Below are 19,183 nucleotides of genomic sequence, written 5' to 3' on the forward strand. Positions count from 1 at the left end.
AGTAGATCCTGTCTAAACTAAATTTGTTGAAAATTGGGAAAAATTAAATGTGTTACTTGTTTTCTAGGGTAACCCCATCTGGTTGCTAGGAAGATACCAAAGTGATAATCAAAAGGCTCCTTGCTACCCTGAGACAAATGAATGTAACCAGAAGTTGCAATGATGTTCTGGTGCAGAGATATGTGATTTGTTACATGGTTGCTAGGGTAACTCCATCTGGTTGCTAGGCAGTTTCAAAGTGATACTCAAAAGGATCCTTGCTACCCTGAGACAAATTAATGAAACCGGAAGTCACAACAATGTTCTGGTGAACAGATGTGTGATTTGTTACTTGGTTGCTAGGGTAACCCCATCTGGTTGCTTGGCAGTTACCAAGGTGATACTCAAAAGGCTCCTTGCTACCGTGAGTCCAGTGAATGAAACCAGAAGTCTCTTTGATAGGATCCTGAGATCCTCATCTAAGCATTTTGAATGGAAGTCAATGGGGTTTGGTTGCTAGGGTGCACTAAATGGTTGCTAAGGTGTGTTTAAGTAGTTTCTAGTATGAAACCTGAAGTCTGATTGCTCACTCAAGTAAAACAAGCCAACTGTCAGTTCTCTAGGCAATTCTGATCCAAAGATATCACTCTTAGCCATTTTGAAAGGAAGTCAATGGGGCTGGTTGCTAGGGTACTCTAAATGGTTGCTAGGGCGTGGCTAAGTAGTTTTCCAAGTGGATATATGATGACTAATTTCTCACTCAAGTGAAACAAGCCAAATGTCATGTCTGTAGTCCATTCTGATCCAAAGATATCCCTCTCAGCCATTTGTAATGGAAGTCAATAGGGCTGGTTGCTAGGGTGCTCTTAATGGTTGCTAGGGTGTGGCTAGCCAGTGACCAGAGAGATTCATATTGGCTGATTACTAACCTGACTCAAAAGATCCAATCCCCAAATGCCTACAAAATTCTGTTCTGAAAATTTCCTTCTGAGCCAATTTGAATGGAAGTCTATGGGGGTGGTTGCTAGGGTAATGTAAAAGGCTGCTAGGGCGTGGCTATGCCATTTCCAAGATGATACTAAAAGACTGATTGGTAGCCCGAGTAAAATGAACACCCGCACATGGCTACCACTGGAGCTACTAACAGTGTAGGCAAAAGTAAAAAAAAGTTTTTTTAAAAGTGACTACAGAACCATCAAGGAAAAGTGGAAGTGGTTCGACCAAATGGACTCTGTCTTGACCGGCAACCAATGGGAGGGAGAGTGCCCTGGACTCAACCATGGCATTGTTGGAGTCCACGATGGAGGATGGTACGTTAACGCTATACTCTGCTTGAAAGCTTCACTATATTTAGTTGACCAGCTAATGGAATTCTTGCTTCTAAAACAATCAGACAAATTTAACTGTTACAATTGTGTAAAATGACCATGCAACAACTGCTTTATGCAGTACAGTGAGCTAGTAGCTAACAGCTAGCGGTTGTGTTACTGTTTATTGTATTGTGTTGCGTTTAAGATGATGTCATGGCAGTAGAGGCGGAGCAACTATGGCGATCAGCCTATAATCCCACCCACACTTAGGTGGGACTAAACTGCAGTGGAAAAGCAAGCTCAGAAAAGTAAAGGAATAAAGTCGAGTTGAACCGTAACATGCAGTGGAAAAGTACCAAAAATGTATTGTCTTTTCATAGTAGGAAAAAAACTATTGGGCAATTTTGGGTTGGTTTTAAGTCAGCATTTTACAGTTTTCGGACGCAGCCATATTGAAATGACTCGAGACAGAAACAGGGATAATGGAAAAATAAACACATAATATAAATCCAGACATATGTAAACGTATCTCTAAAACAATGTGTCAGTTAATCATGCCTGGCAACTAGACAAAGATGTTTTCAATATTTTTAGGAGATGTAAAAATTAAGGTGACATTTGATAACCTATAATAATTTTGGAAATCACAGATTTATATGCAAACAAACATTATAAACGTCAGAAGATATTGTCAGTGTAACAAGTTTCTTCAAATAAATGTATATGCATTCATACACCTTTGAAAGCCTTAGACTTAAAAGGATTTCTTACCCTGTGGCTCTATCTGGTGGACAAAATATAGTATTACAGCTTTCATTGGTCAATTGAATTGGCCGGCCATTCATATTTGATTTTATTAGATGCTGAAATTTGATTGGCTGCTGGCGGCCATGTTTGTTGATATTTCCAAATTATATTTGAGTGATATGTTAGCCTTTGGGCCATAGAAGATGCAAACCAACTGTCAACATCATTGATCATACCGCTGAGGAGTTATGAGCATTTTTCAGTTGTAGCGCCTCCTATAGGCGGAATTTGACGCAACTTTGCGCTCAGCCTTAGAATGCCCTGTTGTCTATGTGTAGTATCAAGTTTCGCTACCTTTGGACTTTTAGTTTGGTAGATATAGGTCAATTTGTATTACATGGAACACACTTGACCAGTTCATTGGCAGATCAGTTCAATCTTCGTAACGCTTTGATTAAATACATTAATTTTGATACCTTGTTGTCAGGAGGTTCCATAAATTTGTATACCAAATTTTGTGCGAATCGGACATATGGCATTTGAGGAGTTTGAAAAAGTTAATTTCCCTGAAAATTCAAAATGGCAGAACAATTTTATAGATGGAAATGAAATCGGAAATATACGTAGACCTTGACTCAGAGATAAAAACAATTTTGATCCTAGCCCTTACGGTTCCAAAGTTATGACCACAAGCGCAAAGGTGCTTACGCCACCCAGTGTCCGACGGATGTGTGTGCCTGAGTAGTGGGGGGAATTTCTGACCATCCCACCAAGTCTGGTGTCTCTGCGACTTATGCCGAGTTTACACTACATGATTTTAAGCCCGATTTTCGCTTGCTGACAGATTTGTCGAGATCACCGACCAAAGCCTGAAATCGAAATCGGAGATCGCCCCGTTAACAACAAATGCAATGTATGAATTATCAAAGACTCGATTTGAGAGAATCGCTGACACGTCGTCGATGGCAGCGAAATATCTAGAATGTGAAATATCTGGAGCTGTCTGCGATTCCAAATTGTGCAATGTGAAATATGTTTTGACTGAATACAACTGCAGCTTTAACCTACAGCCAATGAGAGAGCAAGAAACGGGGCACGGGAAGTTTCAGAAGGAGTCGTCCTGATGTACCTGCAACAGAACATCAACTAGCATGGCTACGGTATCAAGAAAGTCTCATTGGACCGAAAAAATGGAGGAAAAATGTGTAGAACATTGGTATTTCCTCTGAACTGTACCACAACCTGGTGGAGAAAGGATCTTTTGAAAGAAGACACTTAGGAGATTGCGGTTCAAACATCATAATTACTAAAAGTCATAAAGAAATTGTTTGAAAAACACTGTACTTGACAACCTGAAAACACAGGCCACAGGGTCAAACCACATGTCTTACTATGTTTTATTCAGGGCTGGCACTAGCATTGGGCAGAGTAGGCAATTTTCTATGGTCTCCACATTTTGGGGGTGGTGAAAAGTGCTTTCCCTTTCATCACAACCCCCCCACTACTGGACAGATGGAAAAATGCTCAGGGGTAAACACCCACATGCCTGTGGGTGAAATGGTGGTGGTTTCCCCACCTCGGAAAGTGTTGTACTTGCCCTGGTTTAAGTTCCAATCTGAGGGTGATAATTCTTCTAATGTTAGTTTCATGGATCATTTTCTAAGACACGATCAAGTGAATGTCCTAAAAAAGCAACTTCAAAAGCTGTGATGACCACATTCATTTAGATGACACATCTACAGTCAGCCTATACCCACAGTCTCTTTCACAATTATGAATGACATTACGAACTACGTATTTTACATGTTATATTTTCAATTCAAAACGGCTAATTTTGCAAAGCGGCTAAGTAGTTTACATCCTTTGAAATTACTGTTGGCCTAATAGGCAATTTACTAATTATACTCCTGAAAGTTAAAAGAGCAGTCTGAGCCAAAGCCTGAATTATTTGCAACAGGTTTAACCAGGTAGACAGTGGAAGACAGTGCCGTCCTGTGCCACATGCATTTCCATTGTGTGCCTCATTGTAAGAAGTTGCTTTTTACTCAGCAATTGACAAATAGCACGTTTCTGTTTATATTATATTATATTATATTTAGTGTTTAGTGAAAGGAGTGTTAATTAGTACTTAACATTTAAAATGAATGATTACATTTTCATCAAACCATGCATAGGTAATCCAAAAGTAATCAAATTATATTAGATTACCTAAAAGTGTCATCTAAAATATGATGTATTGGGCAGTGTTAGACCACTGAGCATGTTACCAAATTTTCATTTTTAAACAATTATGAAATCCTTGCAAAAACTTAATGACAATTAAGTTTGTAACAAACAATTGTTTGTATATTTCCACACTTTTATTGTTATTTTATTTATTTATTTGGCATGCAGGTTTGGTTCCCCAGATAGAGTCACTGTGTGTGTGTGTGTGTGTGTGTGTGTGTGCACTTGAAGGAAATGCAAAACACGAGAAATAGAACTGTCTTGCAATGAAAAGCCAACGCAAGCAAAATGTCAAGTATTGGTGTGAATTTCAGCAGGATAGGATTCTCAGAATAAAGACGCTATTTATGTTTGTGTATGCGATTGTGAGTGTGTGTGTCCAATGAAGTGAAGGGCCTGTAGTGTTTGTATGATTTTAACCAAATATATAGATAATAGGAGACCAGGCCTAAAATGTACATGCATTTAGTACATTTCTTGGTGTTGAAAAAACCTAGAAGGCCAATCGAGTGAGTTAAATCTCTAAACACATGCCTCTGTGATGAATAAGGTTCTGATTTGAACATTGCATATCAGAGTAAATTGAGTAAAAGCTATATGAGTCACACTTTACACTTCCAAGCAAGTCAAGGTTTCTTATAACATGTACCTTACTAATACAAAGGGGGGGAAAAAGAGAAAAATACTGTTGGTGGTTTCAAGGACGCTTTGATTTTCTGCCGAATTTACTGTTCTTTATTTGTATGTTACAATATTCCTTTTGAATATAAACAAAAAAAGTGAAGCTAGATCAATATAAATGATTTGCTGTTCTGCTGAATGACCAAGTCCTTAGAATTTTTGTCAGCTTACAATCACAAGTATTGCTGAGAGTTATACCTGTATGATTATATACAGTCTACGCATAGGGGTCAATAACAAATTAGAATGTCCACAATAAAGGAAAAACTCTATTTAAAATACAGTTTAAATAGCATGTGCCATGGTCTTAGAAATAATAATAAAAAGAAAGTTTATATCATTTTCAAACAAGGTTTTGATTTAATGACTGGTAAAAGCATCAGGTTAACAGTAAGAGCAGATTTGTTTTTGTACACACCGTAATCACTATTTTCCAAACAGTTAATATTTTTCAAGGTAAAACATTTAATTATTTATATATTTACAAATCTCATTATTCATAGATTTCATAATTTTTTTGTTTTGTTTTTTTGTCATGTCATATAAAGGTCAATGGTTTTCTTTTTAATTAGGGGTTTCTTTATGATCTCTTTAGGATCTTGGACGATTTTGCTGTTTAAATGTGTTTTTTAATAAATTAATATATCTGGAATAAAATAAGCATCAAGCATCAGAAACACATTAGATACACTGGCATCATATAAAGTTTACTGTATATGCCCTTTGCTTCACATCAGATGACAGAGAGGTTTAATGTGTCATATTGTACTACAAACCACAGGCTAAACTACTTTTGTGTTTGAGTGTTAATGTGTATTCAACACTAGGCAGCAGTTCACAAGTTTCACACATTGTTATGTTATAGGGTACAGAAATGCTTGACTGAGATGCATCATCTAGATTCTGCAAGCCAATAGAGGTTTCAAAAGTTTCATGCATGCACTATTAAAAATAGACCAACAATTTTGATATATTGTTTTGCTTAGAATTGCACTCAGAATCATTTGAATACTTTTAGTTTTTAATTTAGTTTATTACAAAAGTATGGAACTGAACACTGAAAAATGCTATTCAATGTCTTACTAATGCAATCAGGTCACTGAATCGGAAGACTAAAGACAGAAAGGAGATCTGCCACTTCGATAAAGAATGCAAGATGCTATTTTCACAAACAAAAAAAGAGCTAGCAAAACCACCATAATACGTATTGGATCTTGTTAAAATGTGGGTTTTTACGTCTGTAAGCAATATGAATAGCCAACTTAAAAAATACACTTAATATAATTATTCATATATTTGTATTATTATAGGAATAACCTTTTTAACATCATAAACAACCATTACACATATTCATAGTTTTTGAAACATGTGACCCATATTAATTTTGAATGCAGGCCTACATTAATAGTTATTTTGTATAGTAAGGTATTATTAGTGATTGAAGTTATGACAAAGCAGTTTTATATTTGCATATACTTTGCATGTAAAAACTGGAATTTCCCACATGGGATAATGATTAGTCAGAGGGTTTCTGGTCATGAAGGCCTGGAAAACTGCTGTGAGAAAAGAGAAATAAAGCCATTTCTTAAACGAAAAAAAAAAAAAAGAGAGAGGTTAAAAGTACTATGAAGTAAAATAGAATAAAAAATGCAAATCACTACTTTTTAATGGCATCAGCAAAAAGCTGCAATGTCAGAGGATGCTCACCACGAGCTGCAAGTTTCTTGACACCTGCATTTTATCTTCTAACGATCTGTTTGCAAAGAAAAAAGATGTGATGATATGTGTGGGCTTTGAAGAAGGGGTTGGGGGATGAAAAAAATATCAGTCCTTATCAAACCTCAGATCTAGTTTCTGTCTTCCTCTAACTGTACATACTACAAAGTATTTATAAAGGGTAGGCAGATAACTGACTCAGACATCTGCAACAACTCGACATCAAAAGCTGCAAATCATCTTTAAAAATCATGAGGACATCTTGTGTGTGTCTGGTTCTTGGGCTGGTCCTGCTGGTGGCCTGGACTTCTGAGGCTCAGCGTAAGTTCACTGTTAGTGTAGCTTTTCTCTTGCCTTAATTATTCATTTAAATATAGGACAGCGTAATCTACTGGAGATGATCAAAGTATTATTATACACTTAAATATAAAGCCTAAAATTAGAACCAATGAATTGCACAAAGAGATTTTTATGATCTAATTCTTTATAAAACATATTTAAGAGTACTTTAAAGAGCCCAAAAATGTATATGCAACATACAGAGCCTGCAATACCACATCAAGAGCTTTTATGTCCAAAGAACCATGTGACTGACTCAAGAGCCTAATATAACCAAAAACGGTCTTGATTGAAGAAACTTCATCTTACAGGTGATCAATTAAAGCCATGTTAATTGAGGTTTACTGGCATAGAGCCATTATTTTGAAGGGTGAGCTAATAAATCAAGACATTTATTGAGGTTTACAGGTCATGGAACAATTAAAACAATTTTGAAAGGATTCTGTCCAAATCGAGGCAGTATGCTTTGCTGCACGAAGAGGTTACGGTAACACTTCACAATAAGGTTGCATTGGTTAACATCAGTTCACAACGTTAGTCTAACATGGTGAACTAACATTGTTAACGTCATTAGATAATATGAACCAACAATGAACAATACTTTTACAGAATTTATTAATCTTGGTTAATGTTAATTTCAACATATAATAATACATTCTTAAAATCAAGTTGTATTAGTCAACATTAATTCACTATGAACAATCACATTTTTATTAACTAACATTAACAAAGATTAATAATGCTGTAAAAAATATATTTTTCATTGTATGTTCCTGATATCTAATGCATAAACTGATGTTAACAAATTGAATAGTGTATTTATAACTATGTTGTCATCTTTCACTTGCTTAATTTCATGACTGTGTTCAGGGTAATATACCATTTTATCTCACCAACAGCTCAAGCGCCAGCAATCCCTGAAAAATGCTGTTTCAACTTCATTGACTTCCCAATTCCACGCAACAGAATTGTGAGTGCTGTGCAGACAAGCATCGATTGCCCCGTCAAAGCTTATCTGTGAGTATTTAACTTTAAAAATACATTTAAATATATTTATAAGGTAAATAACATACAAATGTAACTGTATTGTGTCAGTCTTGTAATTAAAATTTCAAATGTGAACTTTTTTCCTCAGGGTTACAACACACAAGGGTGAATTTTGTGTGCAACCAGATGCGCCTTGGCTAAAGAAGGTCCTTTAGTGGGAGCTCCTGCCATTGAATATGCAACACCTGAATTATACCATGCAGCACTTAATACAGCTGTTCCTTCTTATGAAATGTATTTGAGTTTTTGCTAAATAAATTGCAATACATTGCTAAACACAATCTTTTAAGTTTTAAAACTTTACTTTTGTATTAATCTGTTCTGAATTGTAAAAGCTGAAAATGCAAATGATTATTAAAATGCATGGAGATTATGCCGTGTCTTGAATGTGTGCATCTTAGCATAAATACTGAAAGGGAAAGACCATATGACTATTGGATTTAGCATAACATCTCATGTTTAATAATGAACAGTTAGGCTAAAAGAATAACAGACATCGATATCATAAAGAAAAAACTATTGAAAATTGAAAACAGTATACATATACAAATAATAATAAACATGTCTAGAGAGCCATGTTCAAGTCTACTATTAAAAAGAGGCGAAGAGTGGTTAAAAATTCTCTCTGTTCCCCCTCCAAATACGGGTTCAACAAAAAATCCCAAACTATTCAAAGAGTTCAGAGCATCTGTGTGACTTAGCAATCTACAACAGGAATAACTGAGTGTTTTAACTTGCATAATGACAAACGTACTAAATAAATGTAGTATGAAGCATAAAAAGACTAAAAAGGACGTTTGCAATGGGTAGGTTGAGTGTTTTGTGCACTGGCCGGTCCGTTGCTAGTAGATGCAAGCTAGTGAGAATGTGACGCTTGATTGGCAACAAATTGCAAACTTGACTGCTCTGTTTGGCATATAATAGACCTAAAGCCTGCATGCTATCAATCGAACTATCCTACAGAAACTAAGAGACTTAGATTCTCATGAACATATTTGGAATATAGAGTGAGTTTATTAAAAAAGGTCCAAGTTCAGGAGTTCAAGTTGATGTGTGGGTAGATGTCAAAAAAAAATAAAAAATCTATAAAATAATATTGGTGTAGATTACAAAACTCACTGAAGTTAAAAGAATACTTCACCCCAAAATAAAAACACTTGCATCATGTACTCACCCTCATGCTGTTGCAAATCTGTTGAATTCCATTGTATGGAAAAAGGATGCAATGAAAAGTGAACGGTGAATGAGGCATTCAACCCAAAATTTCCTTTTTTGTTCCACAAGAAAGTCAAACAGGTTTGGGACAACATAAGTGTGAGTAAACGATGACATTTAAATTTGTGGGTGAACTGTCCTTTTAAAATATGCTCTGATCTACAACCTGCCATACTGGTAGAAGCCTAAGTCCCAACCATTATATGAAACAAACCATAACTGGTCTCAGATCAGCTTGGAAATTGACATTTTTGACAATCTCTTCACAATAATAATAATAATAATAATAAAAACACATCAGGAATAAAAAAAAAAAAAAAAAAGAAAATAACAAAAACGTGAGAAGACAGAATTGCTGAAACAGGCTGCAATTTTTTTTAAAGGCAGAACGTTCCAGCAACTTGTATAAGAACATTCCACAGCATTATTGAAATTATTTTAAAACCATCCATATATATAAAAAAAGATTATTGTTATTAATGTTGACACCCATGCCATTCTGTATAACACCACCTATAGTAGGGACACAATTATCTACGTACACAGCCAGCAAATGGGTTTAAAAACATGAGAAAACAATGAACATAATTTAGCTGTGCAATAATGTTAAAACGGATCTTCAAATGTCTATGACCCCCACACAACACATAACATTATAGCACACACATTCAGACACCCTCAGAACCTTCTAGAATCCTTCTCAAGCATGCAGTATCACAGACCATAAATCATCCATTCATTCAACTCAGCATGTCTCTCTTTTGACTTGCATCCATTAGTCATTCTCTCACATTTATCTTCTTACGCGTGGCCCTCTTAAAAACTGAGGTGTGTGTGCGAATGTGGTCAACAGAGTTGAAAATGTACGTGTGCTGCAAACCTCAGAACAAAAAACTAGATCTGTTAGACTTTCTTGGAATTAACCCCACCTAGAGCTTCAAAGGAAACTTTGTAAATACCCTCCTCGTAATCAGAAGCTTAAGGACTTGGGCTCTGTATTCACACTACAGTCGATACTACAGTCAAACCAGAGGAGGGCACTACAGTTTTGTGTGGTCTTCGACAAACCAAAGTTTATGAAAAGAGGCTGTGGAAACTAAATGTGTACAAAGAGTTATACATTACACATGCTTTATGTGTTTGGAATGTTGCAATGGAATGTTTAAAGCGCAGTAAATGTGTGCCATAATGTGTGTGCATTTGTTTCTCACGAGGTCATAGAACATGTGAGCATCTCCGATGCAAAAAGGAGTTTCTGGTATTAATAAAAGGAACAGAGTGTCTTGGCTTCTTAAAAGATTTTTCCTTTTTTCTTGTTCTTTTCCATTGTCCTGAAAAACATAAAAAAGAAGAAAATCATTGGTGAATAACGTGATTACTCATATGAACTCAAAATGTCAGTTTTCAGCACACAAATAATTTTAAGTGCATGAAGGAGCGACAGAAACTGGCTGATTCTCACGATACCTGTCAAGAAAATGCACTGATCCTATTTTACTCCAAAAACAAAAGAAAAAAATAAGACGCATTATTTTGCATAAAGAAAAACAAGACTATTTATAGAGCCATTAAAGGAATAGTTCACCCAAAAATGAAAATTCTCGCATCATTTACTCAACCTCATGCCATCCCAGATGTGAATGACTTTCTTTCTTCTACTGAACATAAATAATGATTTTTAGGAATATCTCAGCTCTGTTGGTCCATCCAATACAAGGGAATGGTGGCCAGAACTTTGAAGATAAAAAAAGCACATAAAGGCAGCATTAAAGTGGTTAAATCCATGTCTTTAGATGCAATATGATAGGTTTGAGTGAGAAACGGATCAATATTTAAGTAATTTTTTACTATAAATCACTTTCCAAAGCCTTCCTAAGCACTCTTCTCTCCCAAGAGTTGTTCTTTTGTTTTTGGCGATTCACATTCTTTGCCCATATTGCCACCTACTGGACAGGGAGGAGAGTCTATAGTAAAAACAAAAAGGACTTGATATTGATTTGTTTCTCACCCACACCTACATCACTTCTGAAAATATGGATTTAACACTGGAGTTGTATAGATAACTTTTATGCTGCCTTTATGTGCTTTTTGAAGCTTCAACATTTTGGACCCGGATGACTAGCACTAGAGCCAAGATAGTCTTCATGTGAATCACCAAACCACAATGTATAGTTTGTGCCATCCATTCAGTTTGAATCTGCTTCTATAAGAGTGCAGTTCCCTATTTATTAATAAATAAATGTCTGAAGGACTGAATAATGTAGAGACAGAAAGGCTCATTAAGAAAGAGAGGAAGCAGAACACTGAGGAACAGAGAGAGACCCACTTTGATGCATCCAGTTTCTGCTGCTCCAGGATGCGTTGATGGGTCTCCCAGTTGGCTTTTTCCTCTTCAAGCTGGTGTCTCTTCTCATCTAGCTCTTTATACTGGGCTTCTAGATTCTTCTTCATCTGTTCATGACGTCGCTCCAACTGCATCAAGGAAGAACAAGAACAAACTCAGTATAGCATCTGTGACATAAGCAATTCAAAGTACTGCAAATATAATGAATGAAGGTAAGGCAATCAAAGAATAAGCGATACAATGCTTAATTCAGATGCACTGCATCAAAGTGGACACACACACACACACACACACACACACACACACACACACACACACACACACACACACCTCTGCCTCAGAGTCCTTCAGTTTTTGCTTCTTCTCTTTGACCTTCATTTCAAAGACCTGCTCCATCTCAGTCTCCATCTTCTTCATCTTCATCACGTGCTCCCTCCTCTCCTCCTCCATCTGAGCCAGTGGACTCCTACAATAGTGACATCACAACAAATAACAGTCAGAAAACACATACATAGCTCTGATGCAACCAACTGGAGGCACCATAATGATAAGTTATCGACATTTAACTAAAAAACTAAAATAAAACAGTTTTTGTACTTTGTCAGCTGGCCCTTGTTCTTGGTGGCATCGACCCCGTTGCAGGTGACGGCTGCAAGTTTCTTGCTGCGGTAGTTTTCATAGTGAACATTATTAGTCACGTCCTTCAGATCCTGCATGTGAGTCCTGGAACAGCAACAGATGGATGACACAGGGAAAATTTCAATAAAAGGTAATTTCTTCAAAATTGGCCAATTTCATGTAACTGGTTGATTTGGTAACATTTTACTATAAGGTTCCATTAATAGTTAATCCATTAGGTATCACGAACAAACAATTATCAATATATATTTTTGACAGCATTTATGAATCTTTGTTAATAAAAATACCATTCTTCATTGTTAATTAATTGTTAGTTCATAGTGCATTAACTAATGTTATCATATACAACTTATTTGTTGAAATTAACATTAACCAAGATTAATAAATGCTGTAAAAGTATTAGTTAGTTCATGTTAACTAATGTTGTTAACTAATGTTAACAAATGTAACCATATTGTAAAGTGTAACTATTGATAGATAACCAACAGATGCATTTTTTGTTATATAAAAGGTCACATTAAAACTTGACAAATCTTGTAAACTTCTTTCCAGGCCTTCATAATTTATATTTTGTAAATTGTTATGTATATATGTTTTGGTTTTATCCGTGTCCCGACATTCAATATTAATCTATGAAAATCCATTATAGAAAATGCTAATTATTACATGTTTAAAACTGCGATAATATACACAAAGGGTAAAATAAATAAAATCGTTTCAATAGTTATTGTGTGAAAATAATTTCTATACATTTCTTTAGTAAAGCATGTCAAACAGTCGTGGCGTCATTTCCGCCACACCATAATTCATTTTTAGTTAGTGTGTTTGTTAACCAAGTTGAGAAAGTGTCAGTGAAGAGCATGCTTTAGATAATAAGGAAAAGTGATGTTTGAAAACAATTAAGGTAAATACTGTAACACTTATCCAGAATATTTTTATTGGGTGTCATTTCCAAATCAAAATAATGTGAAATAATCATAAAATTGTGTATTTAGAGTTAAAATTAGCACCATTAACCAAATACCGGTATGTAAAATATGACTTCCACAACAGAATTTCATTAAACAATAGAGAATTTGAGATGTGGCAGAAATTACACTGTGGTGGGAAATTTCATGGCTTTCAGAAACAAAATTACATAAAAGTTCCTGTGATGCATGTAAATACGGTGCTGGACATTGTTGACAAAAATGAATGAGAGGGTGAATGTTTTAACGAGAATTTACTTTATAGAAGTTAACAGTGTTAAAAGTGCCTGAAGTTGTTACAAGAAATGTAACAATGTGAAGCATTCCTCTTCATTCTCTAATGAATCTAATTACAAATATAAAAGTTTAAAAGACATAAGGTAGAATGTTCCAGCAATTTATCTAATGCATCTAGTAATCTAACAAACATGAGCTGTTTCTTACCTGATGAGCATATTCCTTAAGACTGTGAAGTCACAGTGCTCACCATTCTCCACTGAAACAGGAAGATAACAAAGATTTTAGCCCATTAACAAAAACACCATCTGAATGACCTCATTTACTAAAATTTCCTTTGTCAATTTTAATTTGTGAAATTTTTATTATTATTAAAACTTATTATTTTGAACTATTACAAATTGTATATTCATCTCAGGGATCATAACATGTAGTGCTGTCAAATTGTTAAGTGTAACACTAAAAACTGACTATGAAACGGTTATTTTTGTGCAGGTACACGGTTATGATAGACACTTAATATGGGAAAAAAAAACACATTTTTAAAATACATAAAAACATCATAACACAATGACAAACTATACAATGAAAAGCAGACATTTAGGTTGTCGACAACACAATTAAACAGGCAACAATCAAATAAACATATGCTGAACAAATGGAAAACCAAGCACACAGATCAGTTGGTTGGCAGCTTAAATATTTTTTTTAAATGAGATAACATTGCAGATGAAAAAAAGGTTAAACGGTCTGTCATGAAAATAAAAAAGCAGGTTAGCAGTTCAAACAACTGTTATGTGATCATATGCACGATCACATGACCATAAGCATGATCAAACAACTGTCAATCACACGGGATTCTGAAAAAGGACCAGAGACACTGCTTTCTTACAGATGGTTAAAGGATGGAAGTTTGTAGTCACTTATTATCCTGTAAATCTAACCTGGACCATTACGAAGTGAGCACCTTACCTATGTGCAGAACTCATGCTGATTGATCACCCCATGTGTCAATCATCTGCTACACCCACCTACCTGTGAGAGAGCAGTTGGAGGGGTGGGACTAAGAAGCCAAAAGTCTCTTCTGTTGGAACCCCCACAAAACCTGTGATTCATTAGCTACTAAATCTAAAAAATGGTGTGTTGTAGGAAGGGTTACATGACAGCCATGACAAGCAGAGAGAGACCAGCCAATGGATCTGGGAGGAGGGGCATGGGGGTGGAGCCTTATTGCCAAAGTAATCATGGGATTTGTAATTTTTCTAACAATGTATTTATTTATTTTTTTAAATGGGACAACATAACACTCCTGATGCTGACAGGTATGGATGGTGCCTCCAACTGATGTCCCAGATACTGGGTCATTTTAGTTTGATGGTTAGAATAGTGTTGTTCAGAGGTTAGGATGGAAACATTAGCACTCAGTCAACCCCGCATCAGAGTTCCGAGGCAAATGCTTATGACTAACAATGTCAACTTGTGTAACCAAAAATGAATGTATGTAAAGAAAAAAAAAATTTGAACCCTTGATTTAAGATACATTTTGTACCCCTCAATGTATTTACATCAAAATGAGGGTTGGACATAAGTAATGGGAGGCATGCATTTGTGGATGCAAGGTTTTGTTTAACATAAGGGTAGGGCTGGGCGATATTTTGAATATATATGAGTTTATTGTGATATAAAATGAAGCAATATCATGGATATTTTAAGCCGCTTTTAATTTTGCCAGTTATTTTTCCAAGACAGTGCAAGTTGGCTAGTTTTCCACCCTCTCCTTGTTTGACACCATTAGGAGATACTTTAACTGCATCTTTCCTTTTTGAACTGTTCATTTCAGTGCATCAGATCAAAACGTGTCTTCGCTCAAGTGCTCATGTAAATCTGTTGGCAGTCTTTCCTAATTCTCCTTTAAATCTGTGATCTCTGAAAGTAAGAAAATAATTTAAACTCAAATCAATGTTTCACACCTATTTCTTTCTTTCTTTATTTGGCAAGTAGTCTTGTAGCTTGATAATGAACAGGGAGACTTTTAATTTGGCTAAATAAAACCAACAGAATTCAATTGCAAAATGGATGAGGAATTCAGCTGTTCAGACGTGATATATTTCTTCTAAACTTTGCCAACAAAAGCAGAACATTAATCAAATAATATTTCTTATGAAGAGACATAGCTAAAAAACACGAATAAAACATTTTCAAAACAAAGTTGAAAGCTGGGAATGATATGATCTCCAACAATCTTGCAGAAATCAGACCAAAAACAAGCCTGCAGACCACAAAATGTACAGAATATATCGACATCACAATTAAAAAACTCTACAAGAAAATAATTAGTGAGGTAGTACTTATAAATAAGTTTGAAGGAAATTTCTTTGATTTTATTCGTGATTAAATATTTATGAGTAATTTCCAAATTTTGCACACTCTCAATCCAGCGTCAGACATGCTTGTGTAGCGTCTCAGGTTCATTGCGTCATAAACAAAATGTTTAGGTCACCGTGTCAAGTTAAATATAGTTTAATACTCAATCTTTAAACACTTCTTGAGATCCCTTAGTTCGCATTTGGGCTCCTTCAAGTGTTTTGAACGCAAGAACGTAACGCATGTTTGTGTTGTTCTGCCTACTGAAGTGTTTTCTTCACTGTATACACTGCGCATTGCTCATACAGCTGAAATTTCACTTACTGCCCTCTGGAGTAAACAGGTGGTACTACAAGCTTGCATTTTTCAGGAATCTTCCGTCGTCCGGGGCAGTTCGCATTGAATTAACGCGTTAAATCGACAGCCCTAATATATATATATATATATACCCTCACCGAACACTTTATGAGGTACACCTATACATCTACATATTCATGCGATTATCTAATCAGTCAATCATGTGGCAGCAGTATAATGTATAAAATCATCCAGATACGGGTCTGGAGCTTCATTTAATGTTTACATCAACCATCAGAATGGGGAAAAAATGTCACCGCTTCAAGCTGAAAGAAAGGCTATGGTAACTCAGACACCCCTCTTTACAACTGTAGTGAGCAGAATAGCATCTCAGAATGCAAAACACGTCGAACATTGAGGCAGATGGGCTACAAAAGTAGAAGGCCACATCAGGTTCCACTTCAGTCAGCCAAGAACAGAAAGCTGAGGCTGCTGTGGGACTACCATCTGTATATCGCAGCAGAAATCAAGATTCGTCTGACCAGTTTATCCAATCGTCTACAATCCAGTTTTGGTGAGCCTGTACCCAAAGCAGCAGTAGTGGTACCCAGAGGGGTCTTCTGCTGCTGTAGCCCATCCGCTTCATTGTTCGATGTGTTGTACATTCAGAAATCCTTTTCTCCATAACACTGTTGTAACGTGTGGTTATTTGGGTTACTGCCACCTTCCTTTCAGCTTGGACCAGTCTGGCCATTCTCCTTTGACCTCTATTATTAACAAGCCTGTAACAGGGTTCAATGGAAAGGAGGTGGCGGGAACCGGACGAAGCATCAAAGTAATATTTTTAATAAACAAACTCAAAAGACACACAAACATAAACGCATACAGGGCAGCTGCCAGTTGCCCTCCACCTCATCACAAAACCATCAGTTCTTTATCCACAGAACTGTCTCTTGCTGGATTTCTCTTTACACTCTAGAGACTGTTAATAAAAATCAGCAGTTACAGAACTACTCAAACCAGCCTGTCTGGCACCAACAATCATGCCACTGTCTAAATCACTAAGATCACATTTTTTCCCCATTCTAATGGTTGATGTGAACATTAACTGAAGCTCCTGACCCATATCTGCATGATTTTATACATTACACTGCTGCCACATGATTGGCTGATTAGATATTTGCATGAATAAGCAGATGTACAGGTGTACCTAATAAAGTGGTCGGTGAGTGTATATACACACACACACCGATCAGCCACAACATTAAACCCACCTGCCTAATATTGTGTATGTACCTTGTGCTGCCAAAACAGCGCCAACCTGCATCTCAGAATATTATTCTCACCAAAATTGTCCGGGTGGCGGAGGACGAATTGCCTCCGTGTCTGAGACAGTCAATCCACGCATCTTATCACGTGACTCGTTGAGCACATTACCGTGGACACATAGCGTGTGTGGATGCGTCACGCTATTCTCCAAGGTATCCATGCACAACTCACCACGCACACAACCGTGAGCGAGAACCACACATTATAGTGTCCATAAGGAGTTGCCCCAGTGTGACACTACCCTCCATAGCAACCAGGCCAAATTGGTTGCTTGGGTCAGGAGACCTGGCTGGAGTCTCTCAGCACGCCCTGGATTGGAAGTCGCAACTCAAGGGGTGGTAGTCAGCGTCTTTACTCGCTTTAATTTAAAAGTTTTTTAAAGAACAATGACCTCTTATTTGTCAACATATCAAGGAAAATGTTATTCCTCATGTCATGTCCACTTTAAGTATGATGCATTTTAAGTGTCCAAAACTGTCCAAATATTTTTGATTACTGAGAAATGGCTGACATTTCTTAATTTATTTATAAAAAAAAAATACAATATCGCCCAGTCCTATAAGGGGTAATTAAGAACCTATAAACATGTTAGAGAGCAGTGTTGCTATTTTCTATGGGACTGCAGCTTAGGTTGCTGCACGACTATTTATAGAGCACGAATTTGACAATCAGCATAGATTCAGCACAGAAGGTGGAAGAGGAAGAGGGAAGGAGAGGCCTTAAAGAAGAGCGTACAAATGAAAAAATTGTTTTGTTTACCAATAACGCCCTCTGTCAGTCATGGTAAAGAGCAGACAGAAAGAAAAAAAGAGAAAAGAAAGAATGACACGTAAACAACCGAGGGAAAATAACAAGACACACTCACTCACCACAGAACAACAATTCAAAAAAAAAGAAAAAAGAAAAAAGAAAAAAAAAAGTTACTCAGGGAGGAGCTTCGTAAAGAAAGAAAGAAATGTGGGGAAAATGTAACAACCACAACAAGTCATTTGCGGCTTGTGATGATAATAGGGGGTGACTGTCTCGTTCTCTCACAAGGACTTAATGAAGTTCTGAATCTGGTGAAACTAAAGTTGAGGATAAACTTCGTCCCCCTCCCTTTTCCAGAATCCCTCCAGTGGAACATTCGACCTGGGAGGGAGATTTTCCAGCAAGCCCGCATCGCAAGCCTCTTGAAACCAGTGTTCAGTCCATTTGCATCAAAACAGCTCCATTCCCTTTAAAGGGCTAGTTCAGCCAAATATAAGAATTCTGTCATCATTTACTCATCCTAATGTTCCAAACCAACATGACTTTCTTCTAGGGAGCATATATGGTGAAATTTTGATGACTGTTTCCCATACAGTTGCAACAAATAGTGACTGAAGTTTTTAAGCTTCAAAAAGGATGCAAAATTTCTAAATTGGTTGGTCTGAATGTTTCACCCATGTTCAGTTCTTGAGGTCACAGTGGTTAACAGCTCACTGGATGGGAAATTTATCAGTGAATAACGAAGTACATTTTGATAGTTTTCCTCACACAAAGCTATGAAATGGCATCAGATAACTTGGAATATAGCGTGCAAGTCACCATGGCTATGAAACTACATTCAAATTATATTATCATTTCAAAGCCATTATTTCAGGTAGGGAAAAAAAGACATCAGATTTTTAAATCAACATTATCTCCTCATTTTAGCATTTGAATGTTTCAATTTTTAGCAAAACTACTTTTTTTTTATTTGACAGCCTTAAGAGTCTTAAAGA

The 19,183-nt window shown here is 36.3% G+C and overlaps 2 protein-coding genes across 3 annotated transcripts in view; one reads left to right on the forward strand and one right to left on the reverse strand.

The window, feature by feature from the left end:
- The first annotated feature begins 6,388 nt into the window (after positions 1 to 6,388).
- Positions 6,389 to 9,597, forward strand: LOC127640099 (C-C motif chemokine 13-like). Its single transcript, XM_052122498.1, has 3 exons — positions 6,389 to 6,980; positions 7,898 to 8,015; positions 8,134 to 9,597. Exons 1-3 carry the CDS (start codon positions 6,911 to 6,913, stop codon positions 8,198 to 8,200), a joined length of 255 nt encoding a protein of 84 aa, XP_051978458.1. The 5' UTR covers positions 6,389 to 6,910; the 3' UTR covers positions 8,201 to 9,597.
- Positions 9,598 to 9,743: 146 nt separating this feature from the next.
- The window catches only part of LOC127640097 (septin-7-like), a 37,035-nt gene continuing 27,595 nt past the window's right edge, over positions 9,744 to 19,183 (reverse strand). For both annotated transcript variants that reach the window (XM_052122495.1, XM_052122494.1), the window contains exons 9-13: positions 13,656 to 13,707; positions 12,202 to 12,327; positions 11,935 to 12,070; positions 11,587 to 11,732; positions 9,744 to 10,591 (exon numbers count right to left, since the gene is read on the reverse strand). In XM_052122495.1, the coding sequence (XP_051978455.1) occupies positions 10,552 to 10,591; positions 11,587 to 11,732; positions 11,935 to 12,070; positions 12,202 to 12,327; positions 13,656 to 13,707 (500 nt within the window). In that variant the 3' untranslated portion in view covers positions 9,744 to 10,551. The remainder of the gene's footprint in view (positions 10,592 to 11,586; positions 11,733 to 11,934; positions 12,071 to 12,201; positions 12,328 to 13,655; positions 13,708 to 19,183) is intronic.

Source organism: Xyrauchen texanus, chromosome 49 (assembly GCF_025860055.1).
Source record: "Xyrauchen texanus isolate HMW12.3.18 chromosome 49, RBS_HiC_50CHRs, whole genome shotgun sequence".
NCBI lineage: Eukaryota > Metazoa > Chordata > Actinopteri > Cypriniformes > Catostomidae > Xyrauchen > Xyrauchen texanus.